This window comes from Apium graveolens, unplaced genomic scaffold, assembly GCF_009905375.1.
Source record: "Apium graveolens cultivar Ventura unplaced genomic scaffold, ASM990537v1 ctg1872, whole genome shotgun sequence".
In the NCBI taxonomy this organism is placed as follows: domain Eukaryota; kingdom Viridiplantae; phylum Streptophyta; class Magnoliopsida; order Apiales; family Apiaceae; genus Apium; species Apium graveolens.
Genome location: NW_027417421.1, coordinates 75450 through 91660, shown reverse-complemented (window position 1 = coordinate 91660; position 16211 = coordinate 75450). Strand labels below are relative to the sequence as shown.

Below are 16211 nucleotides of genomic sequence, written 5' to 3'. Positions count from 1 at the left end.
TCCACCATAAACCGTGGAATGGCAGTCTTGTAATATCCCCTCCGTCTCACAGAACGGGATACATCTCCTGATGATCTGATCAGCTCCCTGTCTAAACAAATATGGTTCATCCCACATATACCACTTCACCTCATGCAGAAACTTCTTCTTCTGAGCGGATGTCAAATTAAGCGGCATTATATTGCTGACAAGATAGTTTACAATATCTGCAAACCATGGTTTTTCCTCCTGAATTGCAAACAACTGTTCATCCGGAAAAGATTCATTGATTAACGTCCTATCTTGTGAAGTAGAATCGGGATTCTCCAACCTAGAGAGATGGTCAGCTACTTGATTCTCAGTACCTTTTCTATGTTTGATCTCTAACTCAAATTCCTGAAGTAAAAGCACCCAACGAATAAGTCTCGGCTTCGAATCCTTCTTAGAAACCAGATAGCGAATAGCTGCATGATCAGTGAATACTGTTACTTTCGTACCAAGCAGATAAGATCGAAATTTCTCAAAGCCAAAGACTATAGCCAAAAGCTCCTTCTCAGTAGTGGTGTAGTTCAATTGGGCCCCATTTAAAGTCTTACTCGCATAGTAGACCACATGGAAGAGATTTTTCTTGCGCTGTCCCAGAACTGCACCTACCGCATAGTCACTCGCATCACACATCATCTCAAACGGTTCTGTCCAATCTGGTGCTGTAATAACTGGTGCCGTGATCAAACTCCCCTTGAGAGTCTCGAATGCTGCCAAACATTCATCATCAAATTTGAAAGGCACATCTTTCTCAAGTAAATTGCACAACGGCTTAGATATCTTTAAAAAGTCCTTGATGAATCGCCGATAAAAACCCGCATGACCGAGAAAACTACGGATTCCTTTCACCGAATTAGGTGGGGGAAGATTTTCAATGACTCCCACCTTGGCCTTGTCCACCTCCAGACCTTTGCTAGAGACCTTATGCCCAAGGATAATGCCTTCACGCACCATAAAATGACATTTCTCCCAATTAAGCACCAAATTAGTTTCCACGCATCTTTTGAGTACGGCGCGCAGATTATTCAAACATTCATCATATGAGTGTCCAAAGACGGAGAAGTCATCCATGAACACTTCGACGTTATTTCCAATCATGTCAGAGAATATAGCCATCATACATCTCTGAAAGGTGGCCGGGGCGCCACATAACCCAAACGAAACTCTACGAAAAGCAAATGTGCCAAATGGACAAGTGAAGGTAGTCTTTTCCTGATCCTCTGGTGCAATACAAATCTGATTATACCCGGAATAACCATCCAGAAGACAAAAATACTCATGTCCCGCCAATCTGTAAAGCATTTGATCAATGAATGGGAGAGGGAAGTGATCCTTCCTTGTGGCTTTGTTCAATTTTCTATAATCCATGCATACTCTCCATCCTGTAACTGTTCGAGTAGGGATGAGCTCATTCTTTTCATTTGCGACCACAGTGATACCTCCTTTCTTAGGTACACATTGCACGGGGCTCACCCACGAGCTGTCAGAAATAGGATAAATGATGCCTGCATCTAGCCATTTCAGAATTTCTTTCTTCACCACCTCCTTCATGATCGGGTTCAGTCTTCGCTGCTGTTCCACAGTTGGCTTACTACCTTCCTCTAACAGAATTTTATGCATATAATATGAAGGACTTATCCCCTTGATGTCTGCTATGGTCCATCCTATAGCCGATTTGAATTCTCTCAAAATCCTTAAGAGCTTGTCTTCCTCACTACCTGAAAGGTCAGCTGAAATAATAGCAGGTAACGTAGATGAATCACCTAAAAAAGCATACCTCAAGTGTTCAGGTAATGGTTTTAGCTCCAAGGTAGGTGCTTCCTCTATTGATGGTTTGAGCTTCCCTTCAGCATTCTTAAGGTCAGAAGTACCAAGAGATTCAAATGGTATGTCGAGCTTTCGCTTCCATGGAGAAGCGTTCAGATATTGTAATTGCTCGTTGCTATCTTCATCATCGCTGTCAAAATCCCCCACTAAGGCCTTTTCCAATGCATCAGACATTAGCATGTGATCGAGTTCCGAAGTAACCGCAGAATCAATCACATCCACTTTTAAGCACTCCTCATCTTCTGTAGGGAATTTCATTGCCTTGAATACGTTGAAGGTCACATCCTGATCTTGGACCCGCATAGTAAGTTCCCCTTTTTGCACATCTATCAAAGTACGGCCAGTAGCCAAGAAAGGCCTCCCCAAGATTATGGGAATCTTCTTATCTTCCTCAAAATACAGAATAACAAAATCTGTAGGAAAGAAGAGCTTATCCACCTTGACGAGCATATCCTCAACTATGCCTCTTGGGTAAGTAATGGAACGGTCCACCAATTGTAGCGACATGTATGTGGGTTTTGGATCAGGCAGATCCAGCTTTTTGAAGATCGACAACGGCATCAGATTAATGCTTTCTCCCAAATCACAAAGGCACTTGTCAAAAGTTAGATTGCCAATGGTGCAAGGAATGGTGAAGCTTCCTGGATCTTTCAGTTTTGGTGGTAACTTTTGCTGCAGAACAGCGCTACATTCTTCCGTGAGAGCAACGGTTTCAAGGTCATCCAGTTTCACCTTCCTTGAAAGAATAGTCTTCATAAACTTCGCATAACTAGGCATTTGTTCCAGCGCCTCAGCGAAAGGTATATTGATGTGAAGTTTCTTGAACACCTCCAGAAACTTCCCGAACTGTATATCCAGCTTTTGTTGCTGCAATCTCTTAGGAAAAGGTGGTGGAGGATAGAGCTGTTTCTCCCCTGTATTAGCCTCAGGCAGAGTGTGTTCAACAGTAGTCTTCCTTGGTTCCGCCACTTTCTCCTTTTGCTTAGATTCTTCATCTCTAACTTCAGCTTCGACTTCTTTTGCCTTTTCAGCATCAGCTACTTTTCTAGACCTTAAGGTAATAGCCTTGACTTGCTCTTTAGCTTCCTTTCTGCCTGGTACTTCCGTGTTACTGAGAAGAGTGCCAGGTTGACGATTGAGCACTGCATTGGCTAATTGACCGATTTGATTTTCCAAGGTCTTGATAGAAACCGCCTGACTCTTGCACAACAGCTTAAGTTCCTCAAAATCAGCACTAGTAGGTGCAGCTGCACTTCCCTGTTGAGGATATGATTGCCTTGTAGCATACTGTTATGGTTGCTGGAATCCAGGTGGGTTAAACTGTTTACTTACTCCTTGCTGATATGTTGGCTGAATAGCATTCTGATTATTCCCCCAGCTGAAATTTGGATGATTTCTGTTGTTAGGATGATAGGTCGCTGGCACAGGCTGCGGTTGTCGCTGATAATTATTCACATACTGAACAGATTCGTTGACAAGAGAACACTGATCCGTAGCATGAGAACCTGCACAAAGCTCACAAATCATAGCTATTTGATTAACTCCATACGTAGCCAAAGAATCAACCTTCATTGATAACGCTTGGAGCTGGGCTGCAATAGCGGTGGCTGCATCAACTTCCAGAATACCTGCGACCTTGCCTGAAGTCATCCTCTGAGTTGGGTTTTGATGCTCATTTGCAGCCATTGTCTCTATAAGATTATACGCCTCAGTATAACTTTTAGCCCATAAGGCTCCTCCAGCTGCTGCATCGAGCATGGGCCGAGATTGGGCCCCCAAACCATTATAAAAACCAGTGATTACCATCCAATCCGGCATTCCATGATGTGGACATTTTCTCAACATTTCCTTGTAGCGTTCCCAAGCCTCGCACATAGATTCTGTAGGTTGCTGCGCAAACTGAGTAAGAGCACTCCTCATAGCAGCAGTCTTTGCCATTGGATAAAACTTCACCAGAAACTTTTGCGCAAGATCTTGCCACGTAGTGATGGACCCAGCTGGTTCAGAATGTAACCAGTCTTTAGCCTTATCCCTCAGTGAGAATGGGAAAAGCCTCAACTTGATAGCCTCATCAGTCACACCATTATAGTTAAAAGTGCTGCAGATCTCGACAAAATTCCTTATGTGCATGTTGGGGTCTTCAGTTGCCGCTCCTCCAAAAGAAACAGAATTCTGCACCATCTGAATAGTGCCCGGCTTGATTTCAAAGGTGTTAGCTTGAATAGCCGGATGAAGGATGCTTGACTGAATGTCATCAATTTTAGGCCGAGAAAAATCCATAAGAGCTGGATCAGCTTGAACAATACGATCTCCCATGTTTACTGGTTCTTTCTGCTCAGTTCCTGAATCCGAATCCTCAAAATCTAACTTCTCCGGAGTATCAAGAACTTCGTCTTTCTCCTCAGCTGTATCTAAGGTCCTCTTGCGAGCACGAGAACGAGTTTGCATAAACGCTTGCTAAAGTACCTGAAACACAACCGAAAAGAGTAATTAACTACTACGTCCTAATCACTGAGTCCTAATGACCAATGATGGTAAGTACATAAACTAAACAAATACGCCGAGTCCCCGGCAGCGGCGCCAAAAACTTGTTAGGGCGAAATCACGCACTAATATTCACGCAAGTATACGCGTTCGCAAATAATATAGAATACTTTCTAGTTCGTTCCCTCAGAGACTCAGACTAAGTTTTTTGTCTAATTAAACTCACTCACCAATGTATGCCTACTTCTCAATGTTAAGATAATAACACTTAAAATTGTTGATTAAAAATTAACTATAATTAACTACTTAATTAACCACTTAACTAACACTTCAATTTATCAATAATAAAACACTCATGAGATCACAACTTCATTATTACTTCCTTCTATAGCCATTGTTATTACCTTTAGCATGTGACAGTGATGACATTAATCGAATAACACGAAACTGATAAAAGCCAACTTTTATTGTACTAATACCATTCTACCAAGCATCCACAATTAAGATAGAAGTTGAATAGTCATCAATTATGTTGAGTTCCTATATGTCTACAGAAATTGACAACACAACGATTTAAGCACAAGTTATTCCTTTTGATTACATAGGGCAAATAAAACTGTTAGAGTTACCCACTAATCATGCACAACGTACATGAACCTATGCTAGCATGGCAAGTTCTAAATCTCAAGATCCACCGTCGCTTCACAAGAGATTAACACCCTATCTTATATGTTCGCGACGCACATAAGACGAATACGCACAACCAATACTAGATATCATGCAATCATCACACATTAAAGTATTAAACAATTAACTAAAGAATTTCATAATAAATCCGTTGCAACCCCATGATCACGATTAGCCCATAATAGAACTTATCGCCATCATGGGTTCATATGAAATCATGATAATCAACACAAGAAAATAATAACTAAACTAATTATATTAAAACAGAGTACGTCACAAGAGTAAATAAGTCAAAGCAAGAAAACTAGCATCCAACGTTACAACGAAACAAGAATCACAAGAATATATGCTTCCGCTTCGCTGCAGTGTGCTAAATCGGTCTTCTTCCTTATCTCCTTCGCTTCTTGCGCCAAACACAATCTAAAACATAATCTCCTTCTTATTCTCTATGAAAACGTCTCAAATCTACTTATATAATAGTCCCATAAAACTCAGATTACATAGAAGTTGGAAGCCAAACAGACGTAGAAGTCTAAAATAATTCAGCTTTTTCCCCGACCCTGCGCGGCCGCTCAGCATTTCTGCGCGGGCGCGCAAGGCTGCTGCGCGGCCGCTCAGCATTGCTGCGCGGGCGCGCAGGACCCTACTGGAAAAATTCCAGGTTTGCTCCGTTTCTTCGCCGTAATCTGCCCGTTCTCTTCCTCTCGCAATGGTGAACACATGCCAAGGCTTATTCTTGATGATTCCTCCTCCGAAATGCAACTAATACCCTGAAATGCATAAACACTAGAAAAACGCATCAAATACACAAAATACTTGATTTCAAGACACCAATTTCAGCCATTTTAAGACGTTCTAAGTGGTATAAAATGCCACTTATCATGCCTTCAAGTGAAACTCCTGCAGGATAGGAGTGGACTAAGGAATGGAACTCAGTCACCTGTGTTCCAACTGCACAGAATCTGGCCGAGCAATTGACAAAAGCTGATGAGATGTTAAATACTGATGATTTCAAAACACAACTTAGAGTCAGTGCATTGAGTACTAAACATTTACAAGGTCTTCATTCAAATACTCATGTAGAGTTACATCTCTTAAGGGAAGAACTAATGAAGCAAGAACAAGTTCACAAGATTGATAAGAAAAAGTTCTTCCAACCTACCTTTGACAGGATTGCTTATATTGAGAAGACTCAAGATAATCAACAAGCTCAGATTGATGATATTCTGAAAAATCAAGCTTCTCAGCAATCACAACTTAATGACATCCAATCTTAAGTGGAATTGCTTGTCTCTCTTCTATTACCTGCTGATTCCAAAAAGGGGGAGAAAGTAATTAAGTCCAAATGCAAGACTGACAAGACACTGAAAGGTAAGGATGATGGAAAAGATGATCGAGGAAGCTCTGGAATGGGTAGAGGTCATAGTCAAGGTAGACGATTCACATCAAGACAAGCTAGTCACAGGACAAGTTCTGATACTGGAAAAAGAATAAGTTCTGCTACTGGTAGAAGGATAAGTTCTGATGAACTTTTAGATCTTGATGAGGAAATGTCAAGACAGTTATTTCTTCAGGAAAATCCAGGAATGGACTTGGAGAGTTTAATGGAAGAAGAAGCCAGGCTTAAATCAGAGAAAGTCACATCTAAATCTGAAGTTTCTGGTAAAAAGCCACTTCCAAAACTCAAAGGCATTGTGATCAAAGAAAGGACACATTCTGAAGCAACATTGGCTAGATCACAACCACAGATAGATCCAAGATCCAAGGGTAAAGAAAAGGTTGGTGAACCTATCAAGGTTTATGTACCTCCTGAGGATGAAGAAATTACTGATGAAAAGGATGATCTTGCTCTGACTTCAAGAAAAGTTCTTAAAACAACCTCTGACATGGCTCAATTTGTTCAGAGTCAAGAAATTATAAGTTCTGATATTCAGAAGAAGCAAGTAACCTCTGACATAGCTCAAGTTAACTTGATATCAGAAGATAGACCAAAGACAGTCCTACCAGGATTCACTAAAGCAAAACAGACTCAACCTTTGAAGACTACTGCAAGTGGTTTTGAAGCTAGAGTAGTTACTGGAAAGGAAGAAAGAGATAAAACTGGATTGGGAAGTGCTGATGAAAGGAGAATACAGAACACTACCAATGATCCAACTTCCTTGAGTGAACCAGGTATTGGAGCAACTCCTGAGAGATTGAATCAACTGGAATCTGTACAAATGGTTTACCATACCTACTTGAAAGAATACATCTTGTTGTATTTCATGACAGATGGTAGGGTTTATCATATAAGGCAAAATGCCATTCCGTTAAAGTATTTTGAAGAATTGGAGCATGTACTATTCTTACTTCAAGTGGATGACAGATTGACAGGGACTGCTGCAAACTATTTGAAGGATCAGATTCAGAGACAGAAAAGGCTTTATTCTGTTAAATTTGACAGCACATACGTTCCAAAGTACAGAGATCACAAGGGTGATATAGTTGAAATGAAGCCCAATTCTGCTTAAATTATAACTACCTTTCTAGGGTACAGGGCTGTGGAATTCAATCTTGAGTCTGATAAAGCTTATTTGATCAGACTGGATCAGGATATAAGAAAAGCAAAGATCAATGATCTCAGAGCTGCAATCTTTCAAATTGGTGAAGATACTGCAGAGCTTAAAGATGCCAAAAGGAGAATGATTGATGAACATAGATATGCTGAGAGATGTTTGTTGAAGAACTATCTCAGAACAACTCCTGACATCAGAGAGATCAGATAATGAAGCCAAGTCAAAGATCTACAACTGCTTAAATTCTGATATTTGAACAGACTGAAGTTGTTATCAGAAGTTAAATATTGGTAAAGCTTTAAGGACTGTAAGTTGTAGTTATCTAGTCTAATTCTCATGCATTTATACTTAATGGTTTTGACATCATCAAATATCTGTTAAACTTGTATATTATGCTAATTTACAAGTTGGGGGAGATTGTTAGATATATTTGATAATGTCATGGCTAATATGATTTATGTTTAGATTTCAGATCTTACTTAACAGGACAAATCAGTACTTAACCATCAATCAGTACTTATACTGAAAGTCAGGACTTAAGGATATCAGTACTTATATTATCAGGAGATAATCATCAGAAGTTAGATATCAGAACTTAAGTGCTGAAGGACGTTCAGATAAGGACAGTAGCTGATTAAAGGAAAGAAGATCGAGATAAACATAAGAAGAGATATGCATGAAGAAGGAGTTCCGTAAAGAATGGAATACTTGGAAGAAAAGATATCTGATTGATATATTTTAGGAAGCAGAATTATATTCCATATCAATTAGCGATTATCTTGTAACTGTGTAGTATATAAACACAGACATAGGGTTTACACTATAAGTGTTATCATATTCAAGAAGATTATTCATTGTAACCCTAGCAGCTCTCGTGATATTTGTTCATCACTGAGAGGTAACAGTTCCATACTGTAACAGAGTTTATTGTTTCAATAAAGTTTGTTTTCTGTTACTTAAGATATTAAAGTTCGATTTGATTGTATTATATACTGTATTCACCCCCTCTACAGTGTGTGTGACCTAACACCCCTGGCAGTTCCATGACAATTTACTCATAATGCTAGGCGGGCCTGCAAAGCAGAACCTGCCACATCCAAGTTTTTTGGGTCCGAGCTGTTATTTTTTTGAGAGTCCACCATTTACTCGTCTTCCTGGGCCTGTTTATTTTCTTTATTTTATATGTTGGGTTGTTCTGTTCATCGCCTCTTTATGTCCAAAATAACTAGCCCAGTTGATTTCACCAGGTCCACTTCCTTTTCCCGCCCTTTATTCAAATTTTCTGAATTTAAATCCGATATTTTTTCCAACCTGTTACTGATTTTCCCCCCATTTGTCGCGATAATCATATCTTTCCTTCCATAATTTTCGTTATACCAACTACTTCCTGATTTTTTGGGCTGTTTTCCCATCACAGCGAGAGTCTTGGAGACAACACTTCCCTTCGCCTGATTTTCCTCCATCGCCGTTGCTACCACCGGAAATGAGTTTCCTTGCCTTAGCCACTTGGCTCCTCCTGTGTAATTTCTACGACGAGGCTCCGCTTTCATTCATGCACCATATACATATGGTTTCTCTATATTTTCTATAGGCGTGTCAAACAGCTTTTCACAATATCTTTCATTATGTCCTATTACTCCACAAATAAAATAAAAAGTAGGGACGCCCTTGTATCGGAAATTTGCCCAGCACCACTGTTCCTCACTTCTTTTTAGCTTCATTCTTCGTTTTAGTGGCTTCTCAATGGATATCATTACTTGTACCCTCAAATAATCACGCCATACTCCCACAAAATTATTTGGATCAGATTCTACGAACTCCCCTATATAGTTACCTGACTCTCTGGGACATGAATCCAGGATCCATGCCATGAAGTTGAACCCGTAGTAAGATATTGTTTAGGCTTACAGTTCTTGGATTATCTCTCGCCTTCAGTCTTTCAAAAACCAGGTGAAACCTCCCAAATGTCCATGGACTACCATCTATCACTCGCCTTATATCAACCTCGTGATAAAATTGAAATATATATCTATTTGGTTGCAGCTCTTTGACATACATTCCTCGTTCCGGCCTCCACAATGCAGCCATTTTATGCTACATAGATTGAAAATCTATTGGCGATTCCGTCAGGAACCGTCCTACCAAACACCACCTGACATATATTTCTGATTGTATTTCATCCTGCTCCTCATACATCAAGCCTCCTTCCTCTTCATCCTCAATTTTGATTGATGCAACACTTTCCTTCATTTCCCCCGTGGGATTCCGATGCATTGCCATTGAAAAAAAAGCGTACGAAATAGAACAAAATCACAGAAACTGAGTTAACACGATAACACTTAACAAAACAACCATGCCGAAAGGAAAGAACATTCGATGTAACATTTCAGTGTCCTGCACAAATACTATTACTTTACATTTTCAGTTTTCCACAGCTCATGCTGCTACACATCGTATTTAATCTCACCATCAAAGCTTATTAAAATAATAAGAACAATAATTTCACTTAAAATCTATCTATCTAATGTATGTCAATATTTAAGGCGAAAATTGGTCCAACACCTCCCAAAATAAAGTTTAAACGAATATAATTTTATTAAAAAAAATAAATCAATTACCTAATATAACTACAAACTCTATGAATTCTTATCCAACCTAATATCTAATTGCAGTCAACTTCTTTCTTATCTCTTTTGTAGGAAACCAAACACTTTCAAAATTAATTTTATTAATTAAAATTATAATATAATAATATAATTAATAAATCAAGAAAAAAATAAAAAAAATATATTTAAAAAATAATATCAATCTATCTATATTATACTATTATAAGCAAATCATGATTTTGTTTAGTTGATTGGTTAACACTTTCCAAAAAACAGGCTAATGCTTATCATTTTTCATCTCTCCCTCTCGGAAAAATACTTTTCGTTCATCATGCGCACTAAAAATATATATAATTAATTTAAAAAATGCCATATAGACAAGCTATACATCCATTAGTCCTGCTAAAGTTCCAAAATTAATAAATAAATTTGAAAAAATAAGTATTAAAATTATTATCATAAATTTCAAAAACTTATTTATTTTATTGCATAATTTACCATTTATAATAAAAATTAAATATAATAATAACAATAATATGATTATAGATATTAAAATTAAACCATGCAGCGCACATGTTATATGCTATTTAAAGCGTAATAGGTTATGATTGATTGTTTGGTGAATACCTTTCTAAAAAATAGCTAACACGATTTTCAAAAATATTATTAATATTAAACATAAAAAAAATATATATCTTTGACTCTTCTAAAATTAATTCAAATTATAATTCTCTCCGAGTCGAAGACCAAATAATTTCAGAATCAATTAATTCTTAATAGTTAATACACATTAAATGAACACAAATATCATATTCAAAAATTAAATTAAAAATACCTGAAACTGAAAAAAAACATCTTACGGTCTTACATCGGCCAACATGAAATATGATTTCTTATGTTGAAATATGTTTCTTATGTTTAAGAAACTCTGATAACTAAAAAATGGATTTTTTCGAAGTAAAAGGAAAATTTTTGCACACTAAAATTTTAGTTATAAAATAAAGAATTTTTGGTATAAATAATAAATTATGAGTAGTCGTGTCACATTTTTAATATCTTTCGATTTTAATAATATAGTAGTTATGATATTATTAAAATTTTAAAATAAATATATAAGAATCATTATATTCAATATGAACAATATTTTGAATCTTAATATTTTAAATATCCAAATTTGAATCCATAAAAAATAGAATATAAAAAATATATGTATCATTAATTTCAATTATCTTTTATATTTTTTTTATTTTTACAAAAATTATTATATAAATAATAATATTATATCTTCGCACGGGTTACAGCTTCTCAATTTTAAGTCTCCAAGCCTTCCAACCCACAACATGGAGGAAGTGCACACGTTTCTCATGCGTCGATTCCACCTTCTCATCTAGCTTGAAAATTTGTAAAGAATCATAAACCCTTGATTAAGTAGTGTCTTTCTTCTGCTCAAAAGAGATTTTGTTCTAAGAGTGTGCTTTTTTGGACATTTCAAGGGTAAACTGTCAAAAGAGGTCATTTCTCAAAACAATCTTAAAATGTTCAAGCTCGCTGTTCTTTATAAAACTGAAGTCCTCTCAAGTCTCAATAAGAGCATTTTCATGTAATAGTATTTAAATAAATGATTATGAATATAGTCCAATCAGATCAGGAGAGAACTTTCTTAGAGAACCATTATATAAATATATATAATACACATAATTATTTATTTTTATTGTACACAGTTATAAATTTTAATTATCAAATTAAAAAATGAAATTGCATAATTTTTTATTTAAAATTATTTAAATTAATAAAAAATTTCAAAGTGATTTTATAGTAAAATCACATTTATTTAAAATTATTATACAGTAAAATCAAATTTTAATTTTTTTTTTTCAAATATGAAGTGTTAAACTTTATATAATATTCAAATACAACTATTATCATAATTCTACATTAGGCATTAGCATTCAATTTTATATTTTTTAAAATAAAAAAATTACAATTTATTATGAGATTCTATAATAAAATTAGATTTCTTCACGGACCTCTTCGTTGAATATTGGGCTAGTCCAATAATATTATTAAAATGACCGGGTATATATTTAAAATACAAAACATTAGTGAGGTGGAAATGATGCGGAAATGATGTCATAATTTTTGTAAGTTTTTGTAAAGATATCTTTTTATATTAAAATTAAATTATTGTACATCCAAGTACTTCAGTTTACAATCTCTGACGGATATAGATTGCATAATAACATAGTTAAGCTGTTAACAAACTCCGACCGAAGAAATATTCTGTACGAGAAAATCGTTGACCGTATGTGGATTGTCTGGATGTTGAAGCACAGCGAGTTTAGGCAAAGACGGAGGAACTAGCTTTTTTTTACAATAGATTTAATTCAATAACAAAAAATCATACGGCATCTATACAAATGATCGAGTCGAACATACATAAAATAGATCAAATCTCCGATCTTCATGCAACTTTTCGTGCAGAGACCATCAAACAATATGTTGAAGAAGATATATTTGCATGCACCTGTTTCATCACAATCCCAAAACGTTTGAGTTATATCGACCATAAATGTAACCCAGTAGAAACCTCCATCACGAAATCAGATCCGACACTCACAATAAAGTAGAGAAACAAACACACTCTCCTTGAGGAGAGAAAATAAACTGAAAATCTAAATAAAAAATTCAGATCTGAAAAAATGAAACTTTAAAAGAGATAATCATTTCACCCTCAAATCCAATATGTTCCGCTTGAATTCAAGATGAAAGAAAATCCAAACTCTGACAATTAGATCTAAAAACAAACTAAATAGATAAAAATTCTTCCCCGAAAAGAAAGATTATTGAAAGAAATAAAAGAAATAAAACAAATTAGCAGATTTGGGGCTTTCCACCAGATAAACCGACAGAAGCCCCGTTAAAAAAAGACTGATTTTTTAGAGGAGGCTAGGTTTTTGAGAGGAGGCTAGGGTTTCGAGTTTTATTTTCTACAGTCCTCTTCATAGGGAACCAGCTATACGAAAAAACATCCCGGAAGATGTTACGATATTATAGCGAAACTCCTGTTGTATTCAACGACGAATACAATATGTTCATTTAGTTTTGTCTAAAACATGATTTTCAAAAAATTTCTAATCCTGGGAGAAAATCCACATATTACCCAAATTTTTCGGCTTCGTTAATTTCATTTCATTTATTAATAAAAAATTTACATCATTAACTCGCATATTTTATACTCAATCAAATCAAAATTTTGTAATAATTCATGGAATCCACAATTTTACACAAAAATCACAATTTATAACACACAATTTACACGAAAATCACATTTTATTTCTTCTATACCATAATCAATATGAAATTGTAAACCTATTCAATTTTACTATCCACGTTTATTTATTTATTTATTTTATTGTTAAATCCATAAAAATAAAATTTCTTAGAAAATCACCAGACTCAGTTTATAGAAAAAATCATTCCATTAATATAAAAAATAAAGTATAAGGAGTTTTATATTTTCTGTTATTAATCCATTAAACTGAAGAGTGTAGTGCTATTTTACAAAATAAATCTCCACAAGATCCTGGAAGTCTTCCGATTCCTTGTCATTTAGGTGCATTATTTATTGATAAAGTTTTATGCGACTTAGGCGCTAGCGTCTCTGTCATGCCTCTCTCGATTTTTCAAAAATTAAACATGGGAGAGTTATGATGCACATAAATGATATTGCAAATGGCCAACCGTTCTATAAAATATCCGTTGCGTATTTTAGAGGATGTACTTGTCACGGTTGAAAAATTTTATATTCTTGTGGACTTTGTAGTGTTGGACATGGAAGAGGATAGCCAAATTCCCATTATTTTAGGGAGGCCATTCCTCTGTACTGCAGGTGCTGTTATTGATGTTAAAAATGGGACTCTAACTTCGAGCATTGGTGATGAGAAGATTACTTTCACTCTAACATCTGCTCTTAATTCCCCTTTGCTTAAGAATACTTGTTGCAGGATTGATGTCATTGATGAAATTGTTCATGATGAGCTACCATAAATTTTATTGAATGATGCGTTGGAAGCAGTTCTTATGCTTAAAACTTCAGAAGGGGAAGGACATTCTGAAGTTGACTCGTTGATTCTTGAGATGGATGGTAAGGCTGATCGAAGCCAAATTTGTGATGTAACAAACACTATTACTTCTTGTGATAAACCTCAAGTGATGAAATTAGTGTTAAAGCCTTTTCCATCTAATCTCAAGTATGTGTTTCTTGATGATAAGGGGTCTTGTCCTGTGATTGTTAGTTCTAATCTTGATGTTGGTCAAATTTCTAAGCTTCTAACTATGTTGCGTATGCATAGAAAAGCAATTGGGTATAATATTGACGATCTTAAAGAGATTAGCCTATACTTTTGCATGCATAGAATTCATCTAGATGAGGATCATAAGCCTTGCATACAGTGACAACGCCGCTTGAACCCTAACATGCAAGAGGTTGTTAAAAGGAAGTTTTAAAACTTTGTTAGTCCCTTAACAATATAGCAAGAATTACAGAACGGGGGTTGAATGGAATTCTTGAACCTTTTTCTTAAAATAAAAATGTTCAAACTCGAATACAAATATAAGTGTTTTGATTAGCACTATGCGGAATAAAAACTTAAGTGGATCAAAACATAAGTAATTAGAAACAAGAGTCTTTAAAAACTTTCTGGCGGATTTATACAATTCCACCAGAGATATATATTACATCGAGAGAACTTTGTATGCAAGAATGCTCACAGCTGCTTACAAATTTGAACTACTGAGAATACAGAGAAATGCTAATAATACTGCTTACAAATGTTTCTCACTTTTTGTATCTCAGATCTTTTTTTATTTGCTACTTTTTGGTTTATATAATACCAAGATTACAAAGTCAAAAGATACAATCATTATAAAAACTAACGGGTCTAATGCTTTATTACTTTGTTCTCTATTACCCAGTTAATAGGCTTCCTCATTCCATTTGCATACATCCCAACGCATGTGACGAGTTGTCACTGTCAACTGATGTTTGAATTCTTTATCCGTTGAGTACATGATAATCCGTGGACTTTATGATCATCCGTTGATGGCTTCATTGATCATCCGTCGACTGCTATATAAAAACATCCGTGGATAGCCATTTGATCATCCGTCGATGGCTTTGTTAATCATCCGTCGGTAGCTATTTTGGCACTTGACTTAAATTTATTTATGCAGAATTACAAGACATCATCTATGTACAATTAATCAACCTATTCTGCATATCTAGTTAAAGTCAACATGACTTATATACTATTACAGAACCTATACAAAGGTGTATGCAGAAATGTGCTACAGACTCATTATTACATAAGCTACTCACTCGATGGATAATAAGTCATCATCCGTAGGGACTACAATGAGTTATCCGTCGGAACTATAATTCTTATCCGTCGAGTGCTACATTATTTCACTAAGTAAAATCTACTTAGATGTTTTGTTTATGAAATCATCAAGTACATAACATATGCACAACAATCTCCCCCAATTTATGTCTACTGGAATTGTAGCCATAAATTAGGAGATACTTGATGATAATAAAACAACCTACACATACAACTTTAAAGAAAAGTAGATAATACTGAAAGTGCTTCAAATATTCAAAATGTGCAAAGTTTAGCTCACAGTCATTTCAAGATGCTCCTCTAGCCTGAGCAGATTTTTCTAGTTTCTTGAAGGTCTGGATCTTCTTCCAAGCTTTCTGTTGTTTTCATCAATCTAATTTTGGAGCTGCCTGTGGAATTCCAGTTCATCAGATTCTGAGAGATTTAGCTTTTCTAGCATTTCCAAGAGAGTCTCATTGCTGGAGATGCTCAGTTGGTCTTCTAATCTGAAGAATCTTCTCACACCTTTGTCATCTATGAACTCCATCAGCCAGTAGGGCCTTAGATGCACTCTTCTCCCTGTGTATGGGATGATTAAAGTCTTTGGGAGTGCATCTTTAGCTCTAACACTCCTTAGTTCTTCAATCTTC

The 16211-nt window shown here is 35.9% G+C and overlaps 1 protein-coding gene and 1 non-coding gene across 2 annotated transcripts; both read left to right on the top strand.

Moving 5' to 3' along the window:
* Positions 1 to 3667: 3667 nt before the first annotated feature.
* LOC141700174 (small nucleolar RNA R71) lies at positions 3668 to 3774 on the top strand. The gene has a single exon (XR_012566233.1). It is a non-coding gene; the product is annotated as a small nucleolar RNA R71 (small nucleolar RNA).
* Positions 3775 to 13915: 10141 nt separating this feature from the next.
* LOC141700173 (uncharacterized) lies at positions 13916 to 14230 on the top strand. Its single transcript, XM_074503991.1, has one exon. It carries the CDS (start codon positions 13916 to 13918, stop codon positions 14228 to 14230), a length of 315 nt encoding a protein of 104 aa, XP_074360092.1.
* The last annotated feature ends 1981 nt before the right edge of the window (positions 14231 to 16211 follow it).

What these genes read in the sequence shown, in the direction of transcription:
- LOC141700173 (XM_074503991.1), top strand. Translation starts at nt 13,916, where the DNA reads ATGGCCAACCGTTCTATAAAATATCCGTTGCGTATTTTAGAGGATGTA.